This window comes from Gadus chalcogrammus, chromosome 14 (genome assembly GCF_026213295.1).
Source record: "Gadus chalcogrammus isolate NIFS_2021 chromosome 14, NIFS_Gcha_1.0, whole genome shotgun sequence".
Classification (NCBI taxonomy): Eukaryota; Metazoa; Chordata; class Actinopteri; order Gadiformes; family Gadidae; genus Gadus; species Gadus chalcogrammus.
Genome location: NC_079425.1, coordinates 20,065,461 through 20,089,366, shown reverse-complemented (window position 1 = coordinate 20,089,366; position 23,906 = coordinate 20,065,461). Strand labels below are relative to the sequence as shown.

The window sequence follows — 23,906 nt, the reverse complement described above, 5'->3', positions numbered from 1 at the left end:
GTGTGTGTGTGTGTGTGTGTGTGTGTGTGTGTGTGTGTGTGTGTGTGTGTGTGTGTGTGTGTGTGTGTGTGTGTGTGTGTGTGTGTGTGTGTGTGAGTGTGAAGGTGTGTGTGTGAGTGTGTGTGTGTATGTGTAAATAGTTTTTCCTGTGTGTGGAGGTTGGTGTGTGTATATTGTACCGTGTGGGAGTTTGTAAGGGTGAGGGCATGTAAGCAACACCAGCAGATAGTGTGTGTGTGTGTGTGTGTGTGTGTGTGTGTGTGTGTGTGTGTGTGTGTGTGTGTGTGTGTGTGTGTGTGTGTGTGTGTGTGCGTGTGTGTAACCGGCTGGGGGATGTGAACAGATATCCTGTTTATCTTTTATCTTCAAACAAACACACACACACACACACACACACACACACACACACACACACACACACACACACACACACACACACACACACACACACACACACACACACACTACTTTAGTTACCCTGTCGGTGGGTGTATCATTAAGTTGGATATACTTCAGCTTCCCCTCTCTCTCACGTCACATACACACACAGCCAAGGTACCGCACATCCATAATTTTGACACGGCTGGTGGGTGTGTTATTAGCACATCTGTTAGAGAAAGGACATAGCCGCCGGAGGTTGCTCCACTGTAATAACACTGCACTTTAAACTCTCGCTTTCTCGCACGCACGCACACACGCACTCTCGCTCTGTAGTCAAGAAGGCCTCTCAGTATAATGAGCTTATTTATTCAGTAAATCTCATGACAGTCTGATAGAATTCAAGTACCTAATACATTCACCGCATCACACAAATAATTAGTCTGATGGGCTGATTCAAGTGGATTTTCCAAAAGCTTTTTTGTTTCAAACTCGTATCCCAGTTGGTGCGACTCATTGTTTTATGTCCTAATCATGTGTTTTCCATTATTAAAATGAAGGTGATTTCATTGCAGAAATGATTGGCTCGATCCTATGGAAAAGTGGCATTACAGTAAATCAGACATACCAAATGTTAACCAGCTTGTTATTAGCACTCAATAAAAGCCAAACCTTCACTGTAGACTGGGCGGAACTGGGATCTCCAGCCTAACAAAATACCAGCTTGTACAGTCTCAATTACTTCTGAAAGAGAACATCACTAAACAAAATCGCACAACATTTAAATCAAGATAATGACTGTGGGCGAAGAAAAATGGGCAGAGAGTTTCCATGCTCTTGAAGATTTGATCATCCTTTATATTGCCCAAGAGAAGATGTTGTATTGTTAAGGCATGTCTTTTAAGGATTTCATTTTATTGCCTGATCCTGTGAAGTCTAACCGGGCCAGTATGAGCATGTCAGATTGATTTGATGGTAGTAGTCATTCTCTTTCAAACCACTTAGCTTTGAAAATATTTTTTAATTTCATGCCTGAGGTCCCTGTCATATTGTCAGCTCTCCATCTGCAAAACATTGAGGCCTCAATTCATCATTAGCATAACATTTCCTCAGAACAGCATTCAAACCATTCGCTTAGTTTCTGAGTTACATTCCGTTGAAGATCGTGTGTAACTTTCCACTGCCAAAGGTTTTACAGGCAGCCCTGTGCATCTTCTTCATCTGCTCTTTTCGTGGTTCTCATTGCGGTTTCCCTCCTCTTCTCACTTGTCATGGTGCCTCACCACGATGCCGTCGTAACCATGGACACCACACTTGCTGCCGGCCACTTGACAACCAAAGGTCAAGGCCTCTTGTAGGTTGCCACCTTCAGAACAAGAGACGGGGTGAGGGGGAGCAGAAGAGTAGAAGTTTGACAAGGTGCTGTGTTTGCAACTTTCATTTTCTTCAATGTTGTGTTCTTCAATCTAGTATGATCTTCAAAAAGTATAGATTTTAAGAATAAAGAGATACCAATAAATACTATTCTCACACCCCAGGTCAAAAGGTCAGGCCAGGGGAAAGCAAACCTAAAATGAAAACTAAAACGAAGATTGATTGCATTCTGATCTATCATGATTCGCCTTGCGTTTCCTACTACATCTCCAGATGTTTTCCTCAATCTCCATTGTATCGTGTTTGAAACTGATTCTCTAGTATAAGAGTATCGGAGCAGAAAGCTTTTCTCCCTAAAGTGAGTGGCCTGGCTTGGCCACCTGAGTGTACAGTAATGGGCCACCCGCTCAGCCAGGAGGGAATATAGACTGCACCCATTAAATCAGCTTGAAGGGATAGAAGAAAAGAAGGAAATCGAGACTCTGAAATTACCCGAGATTACAAGGGATTCTATGGAACATAATTTTTCTGATTCTGAATCGTAACTTGATAACCCTTCATAACATAATAAGAAGTCGATTATGGATTTCTGTTATCCATCACTTTAAACAGCCACGCAGCAAGCAGCCAACAAGCGTGAACCAGTCAACCCCTCAAACTCCTGAAACCTCTAGGCCACCAGGTGTAGGTAGGGAAGGCCGTCATATAGTGTCCTTTAAAGGTGACATATTATACCACCAGGCTTAGGTGTGATTATCCTTTATAAGCCGTTTTGAAAATCTGCCTCTTCTGACATCATAGTTTGGCGTGTCCACCTAGATGTTTGACGGATAGATGAGTAAAGTTTGCTACAACACTGTGTAGGCTGATAGACTGATCTATCCAGCACATATCTAGGTGGACACACCCACTTGTGATGTCCGAAGAGGCAGATTTTCAAAATGGCTGGTAATGGCTAATCACACTCACACCTGGAGGTATAATATGTCCCCTTTAACATCCTACTGCTGACCGTTAGACAGAGTGAAGATAACGGCCGCGTTGAACGTATCTCCTGCTCCCAGTGTGTCGACCAGGGCCTTGGGGGGAAAGGCATCCGAGTGAACGACTACTCGGTCAGGACCCATGGCATCTGCACCTTTCTCTGCCCAGGCGCAGATCAGGACAACCCTGGAATGCAGCGGGTCCGAGGGGGGAATTAGTTGCACTTTTCTGTTTCTCATTAAAAAGCGATTTGTATCCCCTGACCAGTCTTTGAAGAATAATTCAATACTTCTTGTACACGCACACCCTCGCACACAGACAGACGCACACAGACATACAGAATATCACACACACACTCACACACACACAAAGTCCCACACATTTTTTGGATTGTAACAGATCTTCATTATCGCTAACCCGTCACACTTTAAGTACTGCTGAACGTTTAGATGATGTTCCTTGCAAGTGTTGTTGTTGCTAAAAAGATGAAAGCCTGTTTAAAGCCTCTTGAATCCTCCCTTAACCATAGAAAGTCCTCAAACATAGGTTACCCCTGAGGACGCAAGGCTTTCTGAATACCTAATGTAAAAAGTACACATTCCTCACCCTTCCTTCACTCTGCTGTAGAGGCCCCGGAGTGCGGTCTGGGCAGAGCTGAAGCCAAAGTGCATGGCAACGTCCTTACTGACAAACACCTGGGGACGACACCCGCTTATCAGACATGGCTGGGATCAGCCTATGCAATAGTACCAATACACAAACACACACACACACACGCACACACATTTTATTGGTTTATTTGAAACAGGGACCATGCACAAGGTTCATTAATTACGTGGAGTAAAAAGATGGCTGGACCCAGATTATAGCTAAAAGCTCATTTCAATCTGCAGTCCCGATAGCTTTCAATAAATGAAATGCTCAGATGATTTTTATTTATTTTTATCTGGTTTCCCTGGATTTGGATTCAAATAATTAAGGGTTACTTTTTGACATTGACATAATGGTGACATTGACATCTAAAAGTAAGCTGATGAACCAAGTCTTGGAGGTATCTTGATTGTAGGGGTATAATTGTAGGGATTTAATTTCACAAGTTAATACACACATTGACACACCGACGGCAGAGTCAACCATGCAAGGCGTCAGCCAGCTCGTCAGGAGCAGTTAGGGTTAAGTGTCTTGCTCAGGGACACATCAACACTAGGAAGAGCTGGGGATCAAACTAGCAACACAACCCACATACACACACAAACACGTCTGCACAAACACAATAGGGCCTACCACGTCCCCCTGGCAGAACAGCTGGTACAGAGGCTCTCTGGTCTTCTCGATCTCCACGGACACTGTGATTTTCTGTTGCTCTGGCAACAGGCTGTTATAGAGCGCCACCTGTTGGATCATTTTCACCTGCTCCCCTGCATTCCGACCCTACAGGTAACAATGTACAACAACAACAACAACAACATTATAGATTGACATCTATTGATAACATACACCATAGTCCAGTGATGGTTGCGCTGCTGAAGGGCTCTCACCTCCCAGTGAATCCACTTGTACTGGCTGAGGTCCACCTTGGAGAAGTCCCCTGCCGTTGCATCAGGGAGATTCCTGAGAGAGAGAGAGAGAGAGAGAGAGAGAGAGAGAGAGAGAGAGAGAGAGAGAGAGAGAGAGAGAGAGAGAGAGAGAGAGAGAGAGAGAGAGAGAGAGAGAGAGAGAGAGAGAGAGAGAGAGAGAGAGAGAGAGAGAGAGAAGCAGAAATAAATAAAGAGAGAGAGAGGGTGAGATGAGTCCGTCGTAGTGATAGCAAAGAAGACATCGGAAGAAATGTCAGAAAGAAGGAAAAAGTATCCCAGAGTAATATTAAAGACAGAGTGCACTAAATATTTGGAAGATCGCTTTAACTTTGATGTTATCCTAAACATCCTTTTTAGTTTTGTCTCCACTTTAGCTATTCCCCTCCTCCCCAGATTTTTAAAAGGCTTATAAAAGGGATTTCATGAGAACTAAATTGTTTAGTTAAGAAAGGAAATTAATAGACGTTCATTTATTTTGCACACTCTGTGTACTGTATTCACAGTCATAATGCCTGAGGTTACTCAAATAAATCAGAATTTTTATTAAAAAGTTAATTTTGAAATATTAGAACGAATAAACATATCAACATGCATGATGATACAAATTGATTCATTAGGGAATAAAATAAAATAACTGGATTTTAAAAAGATTAAAGCAATGTGATACTAAATATATTTAAAGAGAAGAGCAAATAAAACCACTACAAAGAAAAGTCTAACTCTAATCTCAAAACTCCTATGCAAGAAATATTATGCATTTCAATAAATATATAGTTACATTTACATTTATGGGGATACCGCAGTGCTTGATTCTTGGTACCAATCTAATGATATACCATACTATCACCAAGAGTTTCCTTAGAAATCCCCAGAAAGATTGTATAGAAAATACATCTAGATGTTAAAAATCCCTCATTTGCTAGTACTATCTTTTCTATAGAAAACAATGTCTAGATGGACTGACACAGAAAAAACTTTATTCAAAATCAAATGTACACCAATTAAGTATAAATTAACTAATGAATGAATTGTTTTGATGTTGAATTTGAAATTAGGCATGCAGATATTAATATATTTTAAAAATGAATACCGTCCAATTTAATGTATAATCACGCACCACTGCAGAGAGGCTGATGTTGAATAGATGAAGGCTTTGAGCCTACTACTTTATTATGTTACTTTATTAGCAATGATGCCTTGGGGGTAACTGCATGAATCTGCATTCATCTGCAAGTCTTGGTTTCAGTCAGTGAGGGACTACAGTCGCTACATTCAACCAAGAACAGCACACAACAAACGTGAGGACCACAGTCAACTCAAAAGAGCAGTGGGAGTTAAATATACCCTTTAAAATCATCATCTCGTATTAACTGTGTACACATAGCCCAAAGCTATTCCTTTACGTAACTATCTTGATGTATCGCTCTACATTCTTGTTCATTTACATAGATCTACTCCTTAATCATTCATTTGATGAAGTGATTCCTAAGCGATATACTACATTGGCTTGCTGAAGGGGCCTTGGGCAAAACTGAACGCCATTACCTTCTTCATGTCATACCTGTTAGTATAACAGTGACTCTCTGTCTCCTCCTGTCGGCCAGTTCTCTGCAGTGGGCCACCTGGTCTACATTAGTCCCCCCGATGTGAAATCAAATCCAAATTCTCCGCGATCTTAGTTGGACCCTTTCCAAACCTGGATTAAATAACGTTTTTGTTGGGATTCAAATATTAAAGTGAACTCAGCAATAGGGGAGCCTATATCTCCCATCATGCCTCTGAAGTGAATGAATGACTCTGACGTGGCTACACCATCAGAACAAACCCACGCTTTTAACACACTAGTCAGGGATCCATTATAGGTTTGCGAAATATTATCTGATCCAGGTTCGGAGCTGCGTTAAAAGGTTCCGCTCTTACGTGTCCGAGAGCACCACGGTGCGCGAGCCGCTACCCGGGCACACCACGCAGCACGCGCACGGGGTTTCCCCCTGCTGCTGCCAAGCAACGCCAGAGATATCCACCCCACGCTTGCTGAAGTCACTCACAATGTAACTGACAGACACCAGGTAAAGAGAGAGACAGAGGAATAGAGACAGAGAGAGAGAGAGAGAGAGCGCAAAAGAGAAGGGTGCTATCAGAGATATCCATTGAAACCCAACAACCTATTGTTAAGACACAGAGGTGGATGTAGTTGGTGTTAACAGCAACTTAACCTGCTTCTGATGGATAGCCTACATGAGGACAGAGGAAGAATTTGAGAGGAAGGACTTCAAAGGTACTACCGAATCACTGGGGGTACTGTCACGTTAAAATTGTACCGGGGGCGAAAATTGTACCGGCCTACGTCATCGTTTGTTTACATCCTGACAACCTGACAACCTGCCTGGCAACAGACGACGCGATGCAGAAAACATGTTTCCAAACGACGAAATAACATAATACAGATAGCGGATCGCTATCTGTATTATGATAGATAGCGATAACACTTGTTTTTACTTTATATTTGTATTGTATTTAATTGTTTAATCGAAACAATAAAAAAATTTGCCCGCAAAACGGGCGATCGCGTCAAATGACGCGTCAAATCACGTAGGAAGGTTCTTGAACATTCTAGACTATGAAACCTGCTTAAAACACTCAGTTTACTAGCTAAATTCGATTAAACAATTCAATACAATACAAATATAAAGTAAAAACAAGTGTTATCTAGCGATCCGTTATCTGTATTATGTTTCAAGAACCCTCCTACGTCATTTGACGCGATCGCCCGTTTCGCGGGCAAAACATTTGTCATTTGACCGATCGCCCGTTTTGCGGGCAAATTTTTTTATTGTTTCGATTAAACAATTAAATACAATACAAATATAAAGTAAAAACAAGTGTTATCGCTATCTATCATAATACAGATAGCGATCCGCTATCTGCATTATGTTATTTCGTCGTTTGGAAACATGTTTTCTGCATCGCGTCGTCTGTTGCCGGGCAGGTTGTCAGGATGTAAACAAACGATGACGTAGGCGGTACAATTTTCGCCCCCGGTACAATTTTAACGTGACAGCTCCCCCAAGAGGCCAAAGAACTTAACAACACTGACCCGAAACGAGGAGGAAGTGCGAGAAAAATGGAAAACCAAAATAAAGCAGGTGATCGGTGTCCAACTCAAAAGTAGACTGACTTTTGAGGAGAGGATCCAAACCTGTGAAGACAAACATGCTCCCCTGCAATCTGACCTGTAGACGCTCAAAGGAAATTATTGGAACCACGATGGATCCCACAGACCTGTTCATGTGTAGGATGGTGCGGCTGCCCGATGTCACATTGCTGATGACCACGGAGGCTGGGAAGGAGCACTGCGCGTGCTCTGACAAGAGAGAGACGTCGATGCTGTACTTCTGGAAGTCATCAAGAACAAAGCTACGGGCGCAATTACATCAGAGACAGATTGTAGGACCACCGGGTCAGGAGAAGAGACAGACAGAAAGACAGACAGGCAGAGGACCAGGGTCAGACCAAGACACGCACACGCACACGCACACGCACACGCACACAAAAGGCTAGGGTCAGAAGAAGAGACTGACAGTTAGAAATCATGGATCAAAAGAAGAAGCAGAAGTCTGGGAGTCTTCTTATTTGCAATGTAAGAGCAAAATGTATAAAAACATGAGCTTTAAAATAATGTTAGTGTAATAGTGAAAACATTTAACGCATGTAAAGGAGACGGATATTGAGTCTGAAAACAATTTATTATTGATAACATCATAACCCCATCAAATTCCCATATTGCTTTAAACACTTAGAAATTGTCAAAACAATGCTCTTAATGGGAAATGTTAAATGAGTGGTAAGTGTAAAAATATCGTCCATTATTATTATCAACAAATGTATAGGGGCTACATGGTGCAGCAGTTATATATTTCAATGAAGATGTAGGACTATAACATAGATTTATACATGGCCATTTGACAATTTTAACAAGATGGCGACACGCTTTGACAACCACAACTAAATGTCAAGCTATATCGTACTCACTCTGCCACGGGCCCTGGGGCTAGGGACCCCATGAATGCGCACGGCGCGCCCAGAAGAGACAATACCGTGCACGAATTGGAGGCGTTCCCTCCGCGCTGCCAGCGCTGGGATTGACACCTACAACGCATGCGCTGAATGAATGCAAGATATCACAACAGTAGCATAAACAACATTAGAACCAAAACTACAAACGATTATAGTAGTTATAAAATAATGCAAAGAACGTTCTCTTTAGAAGGCAATCGGTTTAGTGAGGCAAACAACATGTCCTGCATGCTGCGCCAATGTTTAGCAGTTTAATTAGAAAGCACGCATGCCCTTTGAACCCAAAACACGCATCATCACAGTGTTCGCATTCAGAGGACTGGCGATCAACATAAGGCATTGGTGTGTTTAAACCGAAACTACTTCATTAGACGCTCTCCAAACCTGCTGTCAGTATCCTCTTCCGGATATTTCTCCACAACATTGATAATGTCCAGACAAACTAAGCCGATACAAAGTATCTTTTTGTCGCACATGTTGTCCGTTCAAATTAGACGTGATAGATACACGGGTGGACTTTGTGCATAAAGAGTAGGTCATTATCTGTCGGCAGCCTGTGCCCGTCGCAAGAACAGTCAGCCTTTGACCCAAGTTGACGAGCTGCGATTCGCCTCATCCTCGTTCCCGAACGTAGACGAGTTTCCCCGAAGCTTAGCAGCCAATGTTATGGCTGCTCTAACATAAGTCCTATATGTTCATTAAAGTCATCCATATTACGTTTTCCATCATATATAGGCCCCTTTACGTGTTATTGAATTGTGTTGCTATGCATCTATACAACAGCCGGCAACGCCGCTGTAGGAAATGTAAATCAAACGAGGACCGGACGACACATTAAATGGTCTAATATGCTGTGTTACTCTGACAACAAGAAAATGCCTGTTGGTTGTTTTTATTAGAATTCGGTGGATTTGAACTTTGCGTTTAATACGATTTAGCTGATGCAAAGGAGCTGTAAGTTGATTTATTTCCGTTAACGCTTAGTCTCTAATAGTAGCCATGAAAACGCACAGTGGATGTTTCTTGATTAGTTGTATTCTTTGTGATAGAGGCTAGAGAAATCTAGGGTGGTAAAGTATTTATAATTTTAAGCGAGCATGTGTGTGTATGTGTGTGTGGGTGTGGGTGTGTGTGTGGGTGGGTGCTTATGTTTGTGCGTGTGTTTCCAGTCAGTCACTAGCGCAATGGCTCCTGGAGTCCAGATGAGAGTAGCCTCTGGACATCTTGAGATCCTTCAGGTCTGTGCTGTTATGCTTATGAATCTGAACCATGACATCATACCAAGCAGAAACAAGAACAGAACAAGAGAAGTTCACCTAACCCTAACGCTAACCTTTGTGTTAGATACTGTTTTGTGTCAGACACTTTTGTCTCCCCATTTATCACCATGTACATTTTAAAATATCTATAACATTAGAAAACAGTAATTCATGTAATCCAGTGTTTGTATACGTCGCCAGGTGTATCAGCTGCTGCAGTGTGTGCGTCACGGAGACAAGAACAAAATTAAGAAGCTGCTTCGTCTGGGCGTTCCAAACCTCCTCAACCTGTCAGAGCCCAGCGAGGGCCAGGCTGCCCTGCATCTGGCCTGCATCGCTCCCGATCCAGAAATGGTGGAGTTCCTGCTCTCTCAGGTAGAGTTAGCAAGGCACACTGGCTCTCCCATCCCAGAATGTAATGACCCTCAACCAGGTGGGTCATTCGAACAGGGAAACATCTAATTGATAATCATCAAACAAACAATCAATCTATCAATCAATCAACATGAATGAATCCTCCATTAGCCAAATTTGATGGGTTCTTCCTGTATTGCCTCCAGGGGGCCCTCCCAATTGTACAGGACCTGAAGGGCCGGACCCCTGCGATGATGGCAGCAGAGCTGGGCCAGGACTCCACCATGGTTCTCCTAGCTAAAAGTCAGGCCGATATGGAGCTGGTGGATCACCAGGGCAAAGGTTTGGTCCTTGGATTTAGTTATTTATCTGAAGGTGACATATTATACCACCAGGTGTGAGTGTGATTAGCCGTTACAAGCCTTTTTTGAAAATCTGCATCTTCTGACATCACAAGTGGGCGTGTCCACCTAGATGTGTGTACTGGATAGATCAGTCTACCAGCCTACCCAGTGGACTGCAGCAAACGTTGCTCATCTATTCGTCATACATCTAGGTGGACACGTCAGAAGACACCGATTTTCTAAACGACTTGGAACAGTCACACTCACACCTGGTGGTATAACATGTCAGCTTTAAAGGCCGAGCAAAAATGCTACTGCATCGTTTGTCTTTATGGGTGGCTGTGTGTGAGCCTGTGTCCGTGTTTTCATTTGATTGCATTATTTAAGTGTGTGCCATGGTGTATCCTCCAAGGGGTGCTGTTCTACTGTCTCCATCCCACCGCGCTTCACCAGTGCTGCCTGCAGGTGGCGCTCATCAATGGAGCCGACCCCAACAACAGCTCTGCAGCGGGGGTGCCGGTGCTGGTTCTGGCCTGTCAGAGGGCTCCAGAGTTCAGCAGCATGGGTCTCAGCCTGCTGGACCAGGGCGCCGACCCTAACGCCGTCAGCCAGGTGAACGGCCGTCTGAAGTCACCCAACGGGATGCTGTTATTGTGTTATCAGGATAATGCATGTCATACATTGGCATATGTTTTGCTTGTTTTTTGTAATTTTTTTCACAAGAAAGTGGTGGAAGTGGTGGAACGATAGGTAAAGGTATTGTCTTACTTATTTTGATATTAATATGCCCCTGGAAAAACTGTAGACAGAGGACATAACCATTGTGTTCTCAATAGCGATTAGGCCAATGTTTGTGATCAAACTATAAAGAAAACAATCATCATAGATTCCCAATGTTATTTTCTGGGGTCATAGTGCTATTTTTAAAGGTGACATATTATTCCACCAGTAATTTACATTTACATTCAGGGCATTTAGCAGAGGCTTTTATCCAAAGCGATTTACAATAAGTACATTTGTCATAAGAAGTGCATCAATATATCGCTGTCGGTACAGAAAGGATGTTCATAGAATCAAGTGCAAGTACAACAATCGCTAGGCTAACCAATTCCCTGTGTTACAGCAATGATAGCAGCTACTGCAGTTGCTACACAGTTAAGTACTATAATAGTAGTGAGTGTGATTAGCCATTACACACCGTTTTGATAGATCAGTCTACCAGCCTACCCAGTGGACTGTAGCAAACGATGCTCATGTATCCGTCATACATCTATGTGGACACACCCCCTTGTGATGTCAGAATAGCCGATTTTCAAAACGGCTTGAAGGCTAACCACACTCCCACCTGGTGGCATAACATGTCACCTTTAAAAGGTTTCCTCTCCTACTCCCAAGGTGACGGGACTAACAGCACTGATGGAGGCGTGCCGCGTGGGGGCCGTGGACCTGGCCAGGGACATCCTACAGCGGGGGGGCGACCCCAACGCTCTGGACCAGCGGAGGAGGACAGCCGCCCACCTGGCTGCACAGGGGGGCTTCTTCGAGGTACGCCCAGCACCGTGCCTCGTCCGGTGCTCTGTCCATTCATTTCAATAATTTCAACATTACTTACTTCACGATGACCGAAAAACGTTTCTACTAACATAATAACATTCCAATGAATCTATGCTTCTGATGTGACGTCGCAAGTGCACAAACCTTGGCTTATGGCAGCCCCTGGGGCGATAGTAGCTAAGGAGGTAGAGCGGGTTGGCTGGTAACCGCAAGGTTGCTAGTTAGATTCCTGGCTCCTCCTAGTGTCTAGGAGCAAGGCACACTTACCTAACTGCTCCCGACAAGCTTGCTGTCGCCTTGCATGGTTGACTCCACTGTCGGTGTGTGAATGTCAAGCAATATTGTACAGCGCTTTAGATGAAAGCGCTGTATGAATGCAGTCCATTTACCATTTCCCCCCTCTCTCGACGCAGGTGTTAGTGTTGTTGTCTGCGTATGGAGCTGACCTGGGCTGTGCAGACCGGGACCTCAGTAACCCCCTGCACAAGGCTGCAGCCGAAGGCTTTGCAGATTGCTGCCGCTTCCTGGCACAGAGAGGTAGCCTCCTCAGGCCGAATCAAGAGTCTACTACTAGTCAAGAACTCCCTTGTAGCATTTACCTTGTGCATGATGCTGTACTAGGCAGATCCCTCTAAATATGTTGAGCTGTTTGACCTGTATTCAAACTGTATATATGTGTGTGTGTGTGTGTGTGTGCGTTTGCGTGTGCGTGTTTGGTTCAGGCTGTAACACCAAACAGAAGAACGTGGATGGCCTCCTACCTCGACAGTTGGCAACAGACAAGGCAACCTCCAAGGAGCTGAAGAAGGCCGAGACGCTCCAGGTAACTGGGTGCCGGCTGCTCGTATCACAAGATGTCTCCTTCCAATGCACTTACACTATTCACTACACATACGAAATGGGGGAGAAAAATAATGTTATAGGCTTGTTATGGAATTCGTTTTTTGGAATCACTAACATCTACGTATGACCAGGTGGTACTCAGGCTCATACTCACAGCTTTTCATTAAAGGGGACGTACTATACCACCAGTTGTGAGTGTGAATAGCCGTTACAAGCCGTTTAGAAAAGCTGCCTCTAGTGACATCACAAGTGGGCGTGTCCACCTAGGGGTATGACGGATGGTAGGCTGATCTATCAACCGTACATCTGGACACGCCCACTTGTGAGAGAGGCAGATTTTCAAAACGGCTTGTAACGGCCAATCACACGCACACCTGGGGGTATAATATGTCACCCTTTAATGGCTTGTTAGCTGTAGCTAAAGGCTGTAGGATGGGGAGTAATCAGTAGGATGGGGAGATTGTGCGATTCCTTTTCTCTTCCTCCTCCCCCTCTCCTGCAGGGGAAGCTGTCCAAACCCGGGGCCGAGGACCCCAACCCATCCTGGAAACTCACCCTGCACGACTGGTCCTGTGAGAACCAGGACGCCCTGCGCACTGCCATGGAAACCATGGAGGATGCGGAGGCTTGTCTGGAAACCGTTGCCATGGGCACATTTTCCACCGTGTTGAAGGATCACAAAGCACCGCTGGAGGAAGACCAGCTCCTGCAGGTATGACTTTCCCTCCAAAAAACCTGCCACACAAAACAGGCGATGAGGCCTCGACATTCAAACGCACTCTATGGACCAATCTCATTTCTACCCCTTACCCCTTCCCCTTCCCCCTTCCCCCTTCCCCCTTCCCCCTTCCCCCTTCCCCTTACCCCTCCCCCTTGTTTTGAGGGGAAGGGGTAAGGGTAATGGGATTGGGCCTTAGGCCCGATCCCATTTCTACCCATTACGCCTTCCCCTTACCCATTCCTCTTACCCCTTCCCCTTCCCCCTTCCCCTTACCCCTTCCCCTTCCCCTTACCCCTTCAAAATAAGGGGGAGGGGTAAGGGGAAGGGGTAAGGGGTAGAAATGGGATTGGGCCATTGCACGCAATCATGTCGCCCGTAAAAAAAAGGGTGCGTCCACCCGTGTCCGTCCTTCTGTCTGCAGATCATTCAGGCCCACCAGCAGGGCGGGGACCAGGCGATGGACCTGGGGGAGTTCTTCAAGGGCCTCGGCTACCTGCAGAAGGCCTTCACCCTCGGCTCCTACGACCCCAAACCGGAGAAGAAGAAGAAGAAGGCGGGAAAGGGGCCGGGCCGGGGCAAGTCTGTCCCACCCATGCCCATATGCATCCTCCCCGAGCTCCTGATCCGCCGACGGCCAGACGTACGGCACCCGGAGTTCATGATCAAGCAACGCCAGCCCGCCATAGACAGCGGGTTCTTCGTCCCGGGCCGCCGTCCACGCAACGCCATCGAGGACGACCGCGCGTGGTACATAGACCAGCCCGATCAGGTGCGCGTCTGCATACCATGCCTTGTGGGTCTGTGCTATGTTTGTTGTGTGTTGTTGATGCGCTTTTCAGAGTGTGTGTGTGTGTGTGTGTGTGTGTGTGTGTGTGTGTGTGTGTGTGTGTGTGTGTGTGTGTGTGTGTGTGTGTGTGTGTGTGTGTGTGTGTGTGTGTGTGTGAATGTGTGTGTGTGTTGTCTGCATTGACCTTGTTGTTAACCTAATTGTTTTTATCTGTTTTTTTGTATTAGAAGTCAGTAGTCATTTTGTTGTTACACAAGGTGGGGAACAAGTTATGATAGCGCTAATACAGTAGTATGCTAAGAGCAGTAGCGATAGTGGTGTTAATGTTAATTGTAGTTTGTGTTAGTGGTAGAGTTATACACGTTATCCATGTTGCCTGGGTAGGTGTTTATACACATCAACCACTGTGTGAAGACATCTGACCTGGAGTCCCTGAGCCTTGCCTTTAGCCAGGGGGTACCGGTGGACGTTCAAGACCGCTACTACAAAACACCTCTGATGACCGCATGCAGCATTATCAACCTGGAAGTGGCCAGGTTCCTCATCTCAATGGGGTTAGGAGTAACACGCAAACTCTCAATAGAAGGAGCAGGACAGAATGGAGAATGGTTTTAGAATCAGCAATGAGAGGACAGAAGAAAAATACTTCTATATTTTATTGTATGTGTTATAAATGAGGTGGATGAATGGTAGTGTATCAGTGTTAACAGACAATCTGGGAATCTGGTCTGTAAGGGAGGGAGGCCAGACGCATAAACAAGATCATATAAAACGTTAGCTCGCAAATTCGTCTGGTTCTAGGCGAGCTATTATGTTGGGATATTGCTCGCCCCACAAGTATATATAATAACTGTAAATGTATAATATCATGATTCATTTTCCAATTTCTGTATTCATTTCCGATTTCAAAGAAAATATAATGAGGTCAAGAGCTTGTGTGTGTGTGTGTGTATGCGGCACCATGTGTGTGTGTGTGTGGGTGCGTGCGTGTGTGTGTGCGTGTATGTGTGTGTGCGTGTGTGTGTTTGCGTGCGTGCGTGTGTGTGTGTGCTTGTGGGTGCGTGCGTGTGCGTGCGTGTGTGTATGTGTGTGTGCGTGTGTCTGTGTTTGCGTGCGTGCGTGTGTTTGTGTGTGTGTGCTTGTGGGTGGGTGCGTGCATGTGTGCGTGTGCGTGCGTGAGTGTATGTGTGTGTGCATGTGTGTGTTTGCGCGAGTGTGTGCGTGCGTGCATGCGTGTGTGCGTGTGTGTGTGTGTGTGCGTGCGTGTGTGTGTGTGCGTGTGTGTCGTGTTCCTCTCACTTGACACAGTGCTGACGTGAACTCGAGGGACCAGTTAGGCTGGACGCCGCTCCACCACGCCTGCCACACCGGTCGGCTGGACATGGTGGAGCTGCTGGTGAGTGCGGGCGCCAAGGTGGACGCCGCGGCCCTCCACGGGGGCACGCCCCTAATGACGGCCATCGACAGCCGTGCTCTCTGCTGCGTGGAGTACCTGATCAACGCCGGAGCCGACGTCATGGCGGAGACCAAACACGGTACCACAACAACACCCACCATCCCCTCTGCCCCAAAATACACTGGACTCTGAACAGCCTATCCCATTTGCCCCCAAGAACCCTGGACCATTTAATATTTTAACTTTATTGTATATATACCGTTTTGTTTTACCGTTTTGTTTAGGCCTTCCTTTTCACTATTTCGAATTTATTTAGGGTAAATATTAATTATTTAATTTAATCTTACCTAATTTGGAATTGACAATAAAGCCGACTTTGAACTTTGAGGGCCGAACCCAATGGCTTGCAAACTGAACGGTAGATATCCATCTTTGTTGTCTTGTCATCCTTGACACCCCTTGATCCTTGAGGAAAAAAACATCTATTTCATGTTGGCTGCCACACATTGGTTGTGAGCATCTCCGCACACATGTGTCTTGTTGTGCTGTGTGTACGTGTGGTTGTTTGTCCAGGTGAGGACTGCCTGGCCCTAGCCAGATCCTACGATGATGATGAGCTGTCAGAGCTGGTCCAGTCGAAGGTTGACCGCAAGCACCAACACAAGGAGCAGAAGGGGAACAGTGGCGGCACATCGAAGAAGACCCCACAAGATCCCCCGCAGGTCTCCTAACAATAACCTACTACTCCGGCCTTTTTATTTCCAATCTAACTTTAACGGCCCAAGTTATGCCCCTTTTCAGTAACAACTCAACTCGGCTCGACCCGGCCAAAATTAGGTTCCTGGTACCTGGTAGTTGTTTAAGTCTCACCTCCGTCGAGGTTCCATGAGAGCTGATCCGATACTTTTGTGTGACGTAAAACAGGCTGCTGTCCACTGACGGGCCAGAGAGACGCCACAGGACAGATAATGATGAGCGCGACGTCTGAGCCTGACAGCAGGCATCTTTGAATACTAGCATCAGCGTTCAGTCAACAATAGTGATCGATTATTGAACATGGCGGGATCAGCGCGCAAGAGCACGCCGTGGACCCTGACAGAGGTGGAGGCACATCCTGTGTGTAGCCCTGTTATGGGTCGCGTGGTCGTGTATGTGTGTGCTATGACGTCCCGCCCGCGTTGAAGAGGTACTGTCTAGATGGAAACACGACGTGCCTGGAACCAAACCAAGTTGTGTCACGCTAAGTCGTGGCGAGTTGAGCTTGAACAGTCACTGGAAAAGGGGCATTAGTGTCTGCTGCCCGCAGAACTACGGTTTGAGGGTACGCATACCGGCTGAGAAAATATTGTTCTTGCGATCTAGAGTAACCTATGAGTAATTGCTGTTGTTGATCGCCTTGAAGTGGATATTGTGTTGGGATGAGGGGCGGGTATGGATGGGGCAGGGATGTTGCTAATGTTGCTGATGTTGCACTAGGTCCCTGGGATAATGATCCATGTTGCACACCTCATTTCCTCCTGGAAAGATGCCATGCTATCAAAGATAAATTATTTATAGGTGGTTCTGAGATTTATAAAATATTTCTGTCAGTCTTAACAAGCACAAAGAAGGGATGAAACCTTTAAGGTCACTCAGATAAGATGGAGCTGTTGGTAAAAGAGCTAGTCAAAAATAATGGCTAATTTTGGTATGTTCATCTGTGTGTGCCTGTGTGTGTGTGTGTTGTGCGTGTGTGTATGAATTGTGTATGTTCAGCAGGTTCAGAAGCCCTTGAAGAGAGGGGAGGATGTCTTACACCTTCACCATAATATCAGCAGCGGTAATGGCCTCAAACGGGACATTAGCTTTGTACCACGACTGGTAGGCATCTCTGTCTGTCTATCTCTGTGTGTGTATCTTTGCATGTGTGTGTGTGTGTGTGTGTGTGTGTGTGTGTGTGTGTGTGTGTGTGTGTGTGTGTGTGTGTGTGTGTGTGTGTGTGTGTGTGTGTGTGTGTGTGTGTGTTTGCATGTGCATATGTCTTAGCTACTTGTTTACACAGCGAAAATCTCGGAAATTGACAAATGGAGGCTGGAATTGGTTATTTTTTCTGTGTCCAAGGGGTGTCTGTCTCTCTCTCTCTCTCTCTCTCTCTCTCTCCCCCTCTCTCTCTCCTCTCTCCTCTCTCCCACAGCCCCTCCCCCCTATCCCCCAGCCCCTCTCCCCTCAGGTCAGGGGCTGCCAGGCGACCACTGCACAGTTGATTGACCGGAGCGAGGAAAGAGCGCCTCGCACATCAGTTGGATTTTGAGGAACCTCCTGTCAAAGCCTCAGGGCTGGCTCAGCAGCTAGACTCCATTGACTGGCTAAACATGTACAGATACTTAAAAAGGAAATAAATGTATGAAGCCGACTGACAAACTGCTATTCAAATCCTTTCCCCCAAAACAGCTGTCTGGTAGTTTACAACCCATGGCCGGATATCAAGGTATCATAAAATATGAGTCATAAGTCGTAAGCAAGAAGCAAGATAAGTTGCACAGCTTATGCTAAGATGCTGAAATATGGATATATTGGTTAACCTTTCTGTCAAAGGTATCTTTCATATCTTCAATCATGATAGTGCTCTGTGTGTGTGTGTGTGTGTGTGTGTGTGTGTGTGTGTGTGTGTGTGTGTGTGTGTGTGTGTGTGTGTGTGTGTGTGTGCGTGTAAGTGTGTGTGTGTGTGTGTGTGTGTGTGTGTGTGTGTGTGTGTGTGTGTGGACAAGCTTCAAATTGTAGGCTCTATAGCTATTACTCTGTACGTTTGGCAAGTTGCCAATAGGGGGCAGTAATTTGGTTCATAACAATAGGTCAATAACTATTGTGTTTCCTGATACAATCCAACTGTACAATTTTGCAACAGACAAATATTGATCAACAGCTGCAGATCTAGTGATGAAGATGGATACACCAACTTCATTATGTGTTTAAAATGAATGACACATTTTGTACGCCAACTATTGAATCCCCATCATCAATAATCTGTAGCCCATTCAAGTCTGAAGCATAAATACATGCTTGTAAGATATACAATTAAAACCAGCATTTCGGAGTGAAACGAGAAGAGTCGTCCAGAATGACAAAGGACTGGGAGGAGGAAGAAGGAGTGTTAATGGAGGCATAGCCGGGGATCCCGGCGGAGGGAAGGAGAGGGTGTGGTGGCAGCACATCTCTGTTTACATGATCAATGGCGTCATCCAGGGGCCGATCATACATTTGCAGACTCCATGGTCTCACACAAGCAGCAGCAGGCCATAGGGTATCCTTCTAGAGAAGTGATTGTACTAGCAAAGTCATGGAAGGAGGTCAAGGACATCATACAGGGGCGGGTCTTATTCAGTGTTGCTATGGAACCGATTGGAGCAAAGAAGGCATTCTTAGGACTGTTCCCTTTCATTTCCTAAACAAGGATTTTATATTATTTTTTAATCCCTGTAGGGTTGCCTACAGGGATTCTCATTTGACCTTGACAAATGAGTAAATGCTGCTAATGTATTGATGTTTGTATTAACCAGCATTGTCTGCTTGTTGTAATGTCTGCCGTTTATGTTGACAAAGGTTGTATATTGAGTACATATGAGAAGCATACGTGGTTCCTCAATCTACCTACACATATAAGTGGCTCACCATGCCACCCTCAAGGAAATCTATTGAGGTTGGTCCCAAAGCACTGTTGTGGTATCCATGTTATGAAGACAGTGCTTCTTAGATTGACCTATACCAAGCTACCAGCCATTCCACTAAAATGCAATTATCTGGGAAATCTATTACCAATCTTTATTCTCTATTACAAAAGCTGTATTCAATTTGTCCCATAAATGCCACATTAGCAAGAGTAATTTGGATGGAGACAGATGCAAAGGTCAAAGTTAATGTTGTTCATTAATGTAGGTAGACCCATCGTCATTTGTCATGTATTGTAATTTTATGTTAATGAATTGCCCCAACTGCTAATTCAGTTGATTAACAGAGAGCTTTATACAAAATGTAACAAAATAATACATTCTAAAGAGACTTCAGGTGAATGTAAGATTTAATATAAGTTAAGGATTGTTTATTTTAGCAAACTATTTAATTAGGCTGGAATATAATTGTCTCACGTTAAATATGCTTAATTCTACATCTGTGAAAAGTTGGTTCAGAATAGAGACAGAAAAGCAAGCAACCACATATCAGACCATCATTTGTTCAAATCAACCAATTAGGTGTAGTGGTTCTTTCTAATCAGAGAAGTGGCACTGTTTTAGTAACCTTCACCAGCATTCAAGGGCGTTTTATCTGTTAACATCCCCACTGAATCAATCCACACTGCGAAGAGCTGTACACTTTCTTCAAACAAAATAATGTGTTTTTTCAAGGACTAATCATGTAGACCTACTCACTGTTTCTTAGTGGATCTGTCTCACGTTCAGACTATTGTAATACAAATAAACAAGGAAACATTTCGCTTTCCCTCCCTCCCTCCCTCCCTCTCTTTAGTAGAAGTAACATGTTCAGTGATTCGACACATAGCTGGCCAACCCACACCAGAAACTGACAGTTGTAAAGCAGGGACGTGAGAGAGATGATAAGAAGATGAGAGATGGGGGGGGGGGGGGCTTGGCTGCCTGCTTAGTGCCGGTTCAGTACATTTTCAAAGCTGTTTTTGTGTCACATTAACAGTTACACTCCAACTCATCCTGAGTAAATCCTCTATTCTCAGGGTAAATGTTATCTTAAATAACACACCACTTGTACTTGCGTGTCAATTATGCTGTTTATTTGACCACTAGTGCAAAAAATAGCAAATATGGCCCATTTTTTGGTAGCAGTACATGGTAGCAGCCATGTAAATGAGCAACAAAATATATTTTGTGCATTAACTGAATTGACTATTAGTTCCAGCCTGCATTCTAGATACTGATTGGCGTATAGCAGTCTCTTGGAGGATACTGTTCGTCCTTCACAGTGGGTGAGGGTTGGATTATTCAGTGGCAGAGACTCCCGGGGCAAACACCGGGGGACATTATACACCGAGGAGAATCTGATAGAGGCCAGCTCGTAGTAAATCACTGTACACATCATTTACACAGGAGCATGTGGGACCAGCATAAATATGACTTGTGCACAGCACGGTGATATTTATGCTGGTCCCACATGCTCCTGTGCGCGCACATACACAAACACACACACACACATACTTACAAACACACACACACACACACACACATACACACACACACACACACAGACACACACACACACCATGCATTATATTAAGATTCAGTGCATGCATGTGCACTTCTGTATTCATATATGACACAAAGGGATTATATATTTTTGCAAACACTTGTGTTCTTTCTAATCTATAAATGCAATGTAAAACAACCATCTGTAACATATGGTAGTAATGTTAATACTATTATTTGAATGGATTAACAAACGTTTCTTGAATTGGATTTATGATCAAATAATATAATAATCAGGGAACATTTAAAGCAGGGAGAGTTTTGAAATGGTTATTGGTGTCTTTCTTATGAGACATCTTTCACAACATCAGAAATAATTCATCAGAATCCGTTTGGAGCCACCTCCTCACATACCCCTACGCATCAATTAGTATGCCTGTGACGACGCATAATAAAATCCCCAAAGAGGCAGCAGTGTGAACTCAGTGAAGGGTGTGATGGTTTTGGTGAGGAGTGAGTCTTAACAGCAACAGTGGGTAGATCATTCACATTTGTATTTCTAGTAGGAATAGGTTCAATGACCGGATGTATTGCTAGAGAGAAAATGATTTCCACTTTGAATTATTATACTTTTTTTGTCTTCCCAGGACATTTTTTTCAGATAACAGTAAAGATAATTTTATATTTTTTATTAACAGCCTAGCAGACATTTATTGACACCGGAGGGAAAATTGCAATAAAAAAACCATCAGTGTCAAAAATATTTGATACTTTCATTAAACACTGTTGGAAATTACTACAGAAAGGCAAACATGGAGAGAAGCAAAACTTATTAACATTCAATTTGATAAAACCACAGCAACTTTCTCCTGATCAGGGTGAAAGGGCCACTTGGCAGTAGTGACTAGACACAGACTTTAATTAGAATCGCTCACAGGAGTGCATGGGGGACACGCAAGCACTGACAGGAAGGTTACCTCAGTTGGCCTGTGTGTTAAAGGCATAATTATGGTGCAGGTACCCTGGGAACAGCTAGGAGAGAGGAGGGAAAGAAGGGAAAGTCTAGCACAAAATGGAGATGTACATTAATAGAGAAGTAAAATCACATTCAGGGCACCGTTTTATTAGCAAGGAGCTTAAATACCATTGGCCAAAGTCCTTGATGTAAGAAGCAGTGGCCTCCGTCATGGAAATGAGGACATCTAAGTGACAGGAGGAAGAGGAGAAGGGCAGTGTAACCTGCTGAGTATTATCAGCATATGTCAGATGGCGCTGGATCCAGGCCCCACAGATAGTCGGTAATGGGAAATAATAGTGCACCTTTGGCCATTGTTCCTCATGCACACCGTCTCTGAATATTTAGTCTTGCTGTTTTTTCTCTAGTACAGACTTTCTAATTGTATTTAACTCTGCACTTTGTATGTGCTTTATATTTTGTGTTTATGCTTTTGCTTTGAAGTTAAACCTTCAATACTACAAATCAATTGTATATTGATGCCCTTATATGTATTTTTGGTCGTTCTTGAGGTGCGTTCAACCGGCCCAGTCCCATGCAGCATACACAACGCAGCCCATGGATAACCAAGAGGCAGCCGCCTCACCTTTTTCAAAGGCATGTGACGTAGGAGGGCGCGTCCATTTTGAAGAGGGCGGAGGCTGGCCGGTCTGGGGGGTGCGCGCATCTACCGGAGCACAATCCGTCTGAGCGAGCGGTAGGAGTCAGAGAAAACGACCGGGAGACATTTTGACCCTGATACAACCAAGGATCTTTTGGAAACTACTTGAGGTAGGTTTGTTGTATGTATGCGTGCCTTTTTTTTTGTCTTATTTATCATCGACCGTTCCTCCCTTCACATTTTAAACATATGTATTTTTAAAAGTAAGCCTACTCAATATGACAGCTGCCTTGTTTTATTAAAAGCGGCTGATTCGTTTTCGTTTCCTAATAGTTTCCGAGGCGTTTGTAGGCATCTGTAGCCTACACGTTCCTACCCCTACTTAACACGTTTTCTTGACCTATTGTTTTTGTTTGGAATTATTCATGTCCAATGCATGCATTCATTTATTTTAAATGTATTTTACAACTGCACAACAAAAAGCAGTCGGTAGAAAAGTGTTTGGGTCGACAGCTTGGTTTAATTCCGTGTAAAGCTAACAGGCTTAGCGGGTTGCCGTGTGGAGCGAGCTCGCGCGACAGCCTTCAGCACCCTGGACAGCAACGCGCGCCTGTAAAAACAACACACCGTAGTAGTAGACCCTGCTGATGTTTTATAACGGGCACGATCAACGTAAAACCAAGAGACACATTGTGTGCGCTATACAAGTTAAGTGGGTTCAATTGTTGTATCCCTCTTATACAAAAGAGCAGCTGTTCTTTGCGTGGAATATGATTCCAGTCCTGCTTCCCCTTCAGGTTTCTCACCGAGCCATGTGGCTTGACCTCGATTGAGAACAGCCTACGTCTGAATCATTATTTTTAAGTGATGGTATCCTCGGCCATAAACCATAACTCTTTTGAATTTGCACAAATTAAATCGTTTCCCATCGTTACGTTGCTCGCCCTCTCTCTCTCTCTCTCTCTCTCTCTCTCTCTCTCTCTCTCTCTCTCTCTCCTCATCTCTCCCCTCTCTCTCTCTCTCTCTCTCCTCTCTCTCTCTCTCTCTTTCTCTCTGTATCCCAATCTCTCATCCTCTTTCTCTCTCTGTATCTCTCTCTCTGCCCCCACGCCCTCTCACTATGCCTCTATTTCAATGTTCCCTGCCCCCTCAACACACACCCTAACACACACACCCTAACACACACACACACACACACACACACACACACACACACACACACACACACACACACACACAGACACACAGACACACACACACACACACACACACACACACACACACACACACACACACACACACACACACACACCCGCCCACACACACACACACACACACACACAGTTCGTCTGATTGACGTCTTCCGATCTCTCTGTCGTTGTGTTTCTGAGGATTATTTTAATGGGTGCGCCTGCACTTGACTTCTGTAAAATACAGTCTGCTATTTCTGGCT

At 44.6% G+C, this 23,906-nt stretch overlaps 3 protein-coding genes across 5 annotated transcripts in view; 2 read left to right on the top strand and 1 right to left on the bottom strand.

The window, feature by feature from the left end:
- Positions 1-713: 713 nt before the first annotated feature.
- khk (ketohexokinase) lies at positions 714-9,008 on the bottom strand. 3 transcript variants are annotated; one of them, XM_056607117.1, is made up of 9 exons: positions 8,775-8,998; positions 8,346-8,462; positions 7,596-7,730; positions 6,234-6,368; positions 4,275-4,347; positions 4,021-4,167; positions 3,343-3,431; positions 2,765-2,922; positions 714-1,744 (listed from the first exon to the last, which is right to left on the bottom strand). In XM_056607117.1, the coding sequence occupies exons 1-9, from the start codon at positions 8,864-8,866 to the stop codon at positions 1,641-1,643; spliced, it is 1,050 nt and encodes a 349-aa protein (XP_056463092.1). In that variant the 5' UTR covers positions 8,867-8,998; the 3' UTR covers positions 714-1,640. The 3 variants fall into 3 exon arrangements, with proteins under 3 accessions (XP_056463092.1, XP_056463094.1, XP_056463093.1); XM_056607119.1 differs by lacking the exon at positions 6,234-6,368; XM_056607118.1 differs by lacking the exon at positions 7,596-7,730 and having other exon boundaries at positions 715-1,744; positions 8,775-9,008.
- A 557-nt stretch (positions 9,009-9,565) lies between these two features.
- On the top strand, positions 9,566-17,938 carry LOC130403696 (ankyrin repeat and EF-hand domain-containing protein 1-like). The gene is made up of 14 exons (XM_056608120.1): positions 9,566-9,628; positions 9,851-10,024; positions 10,210-10,345; positions 10,760-10,959; positions 11,743-11,892; positions 12,315-12,438; positions 12,624-12,724; positions 13,247-13,456; positions 13,887-14,234; positions 14,637-14,806; positions 15,561-15,787; positions 16,222-16,370; positions 17,404-17,508; positions 17,822-17,938. Exons 1-14 carry the CDS (start codon positions 9,575-9,577, stop codon positions 17,936-17,938), a joined length of 2,265 nt encoding a protein of 754 aa, XP_056464095.1. The 5' UTR covers positions 9,566-9,574.
- Positions 17,939-22,534: 4,596 nt separating this feature from the next.
- The window catches only part of LOC130403641 (synaptosomal-associated protein 25-A-like), a 36,296-nt gene continuing 34,924 nt past the window's right edge, over positions 22,535-23,906 (top strand). The window contains exon 1 of the mRNA XM_056608059.1: positions 22,535-22,623. The gene's annotated coding sequence lies outside the window, so the exon portion shown is untranslated. The remainder of the gene's footprint in view (positions 22,624-23,906) is intronic.

Bases quoted from the DNA above. Each gene is read 5' to 3' on its own strand.
- khk (XM_056607117.1), bottom strand. From the start codon at position 8,866: ATGTGCGACAAAAAGATACTTTGTATCGGCTTAGTTTGTCTGGACATT. The intron at 8,463-8,774 runs GTTTGGAGAGCG...CATGCGTTGTAG, and splicing joins GAAGAGGATACTGACAGCAG to GTGTCAATCCCAGCGCTGGC. The intron at 6,369-7,595 runs GTCTGTGGGATC...GGTGTCTGTCAG, and splicing joins ACCATCCTACACATGAACAG to TTACATTGTGAGTGACTTCA.
- LOC130403696 (XM_056608120.1), top strand. From the start codon at position 9,575: ATGGCTCCTGGAGTCCAGATGAGAGTAGCCTCTGGACATCTTGAGATC. The intron at 9,629-9,850 runs GTCTGTGCTGTT...ATACGTCGCCAG, and splicing joins GACATCTTGAGATCCTTCAG to GTGTATCAGCTGCTGCAGTG. The intron at 13,457-13,886 runs GTATGACTTTCC...TTCTGTCTGCAG, and splicing joins AGGAAGACCAGCTCCTGCAG to ATCATTCAGGCCCACCAGCA.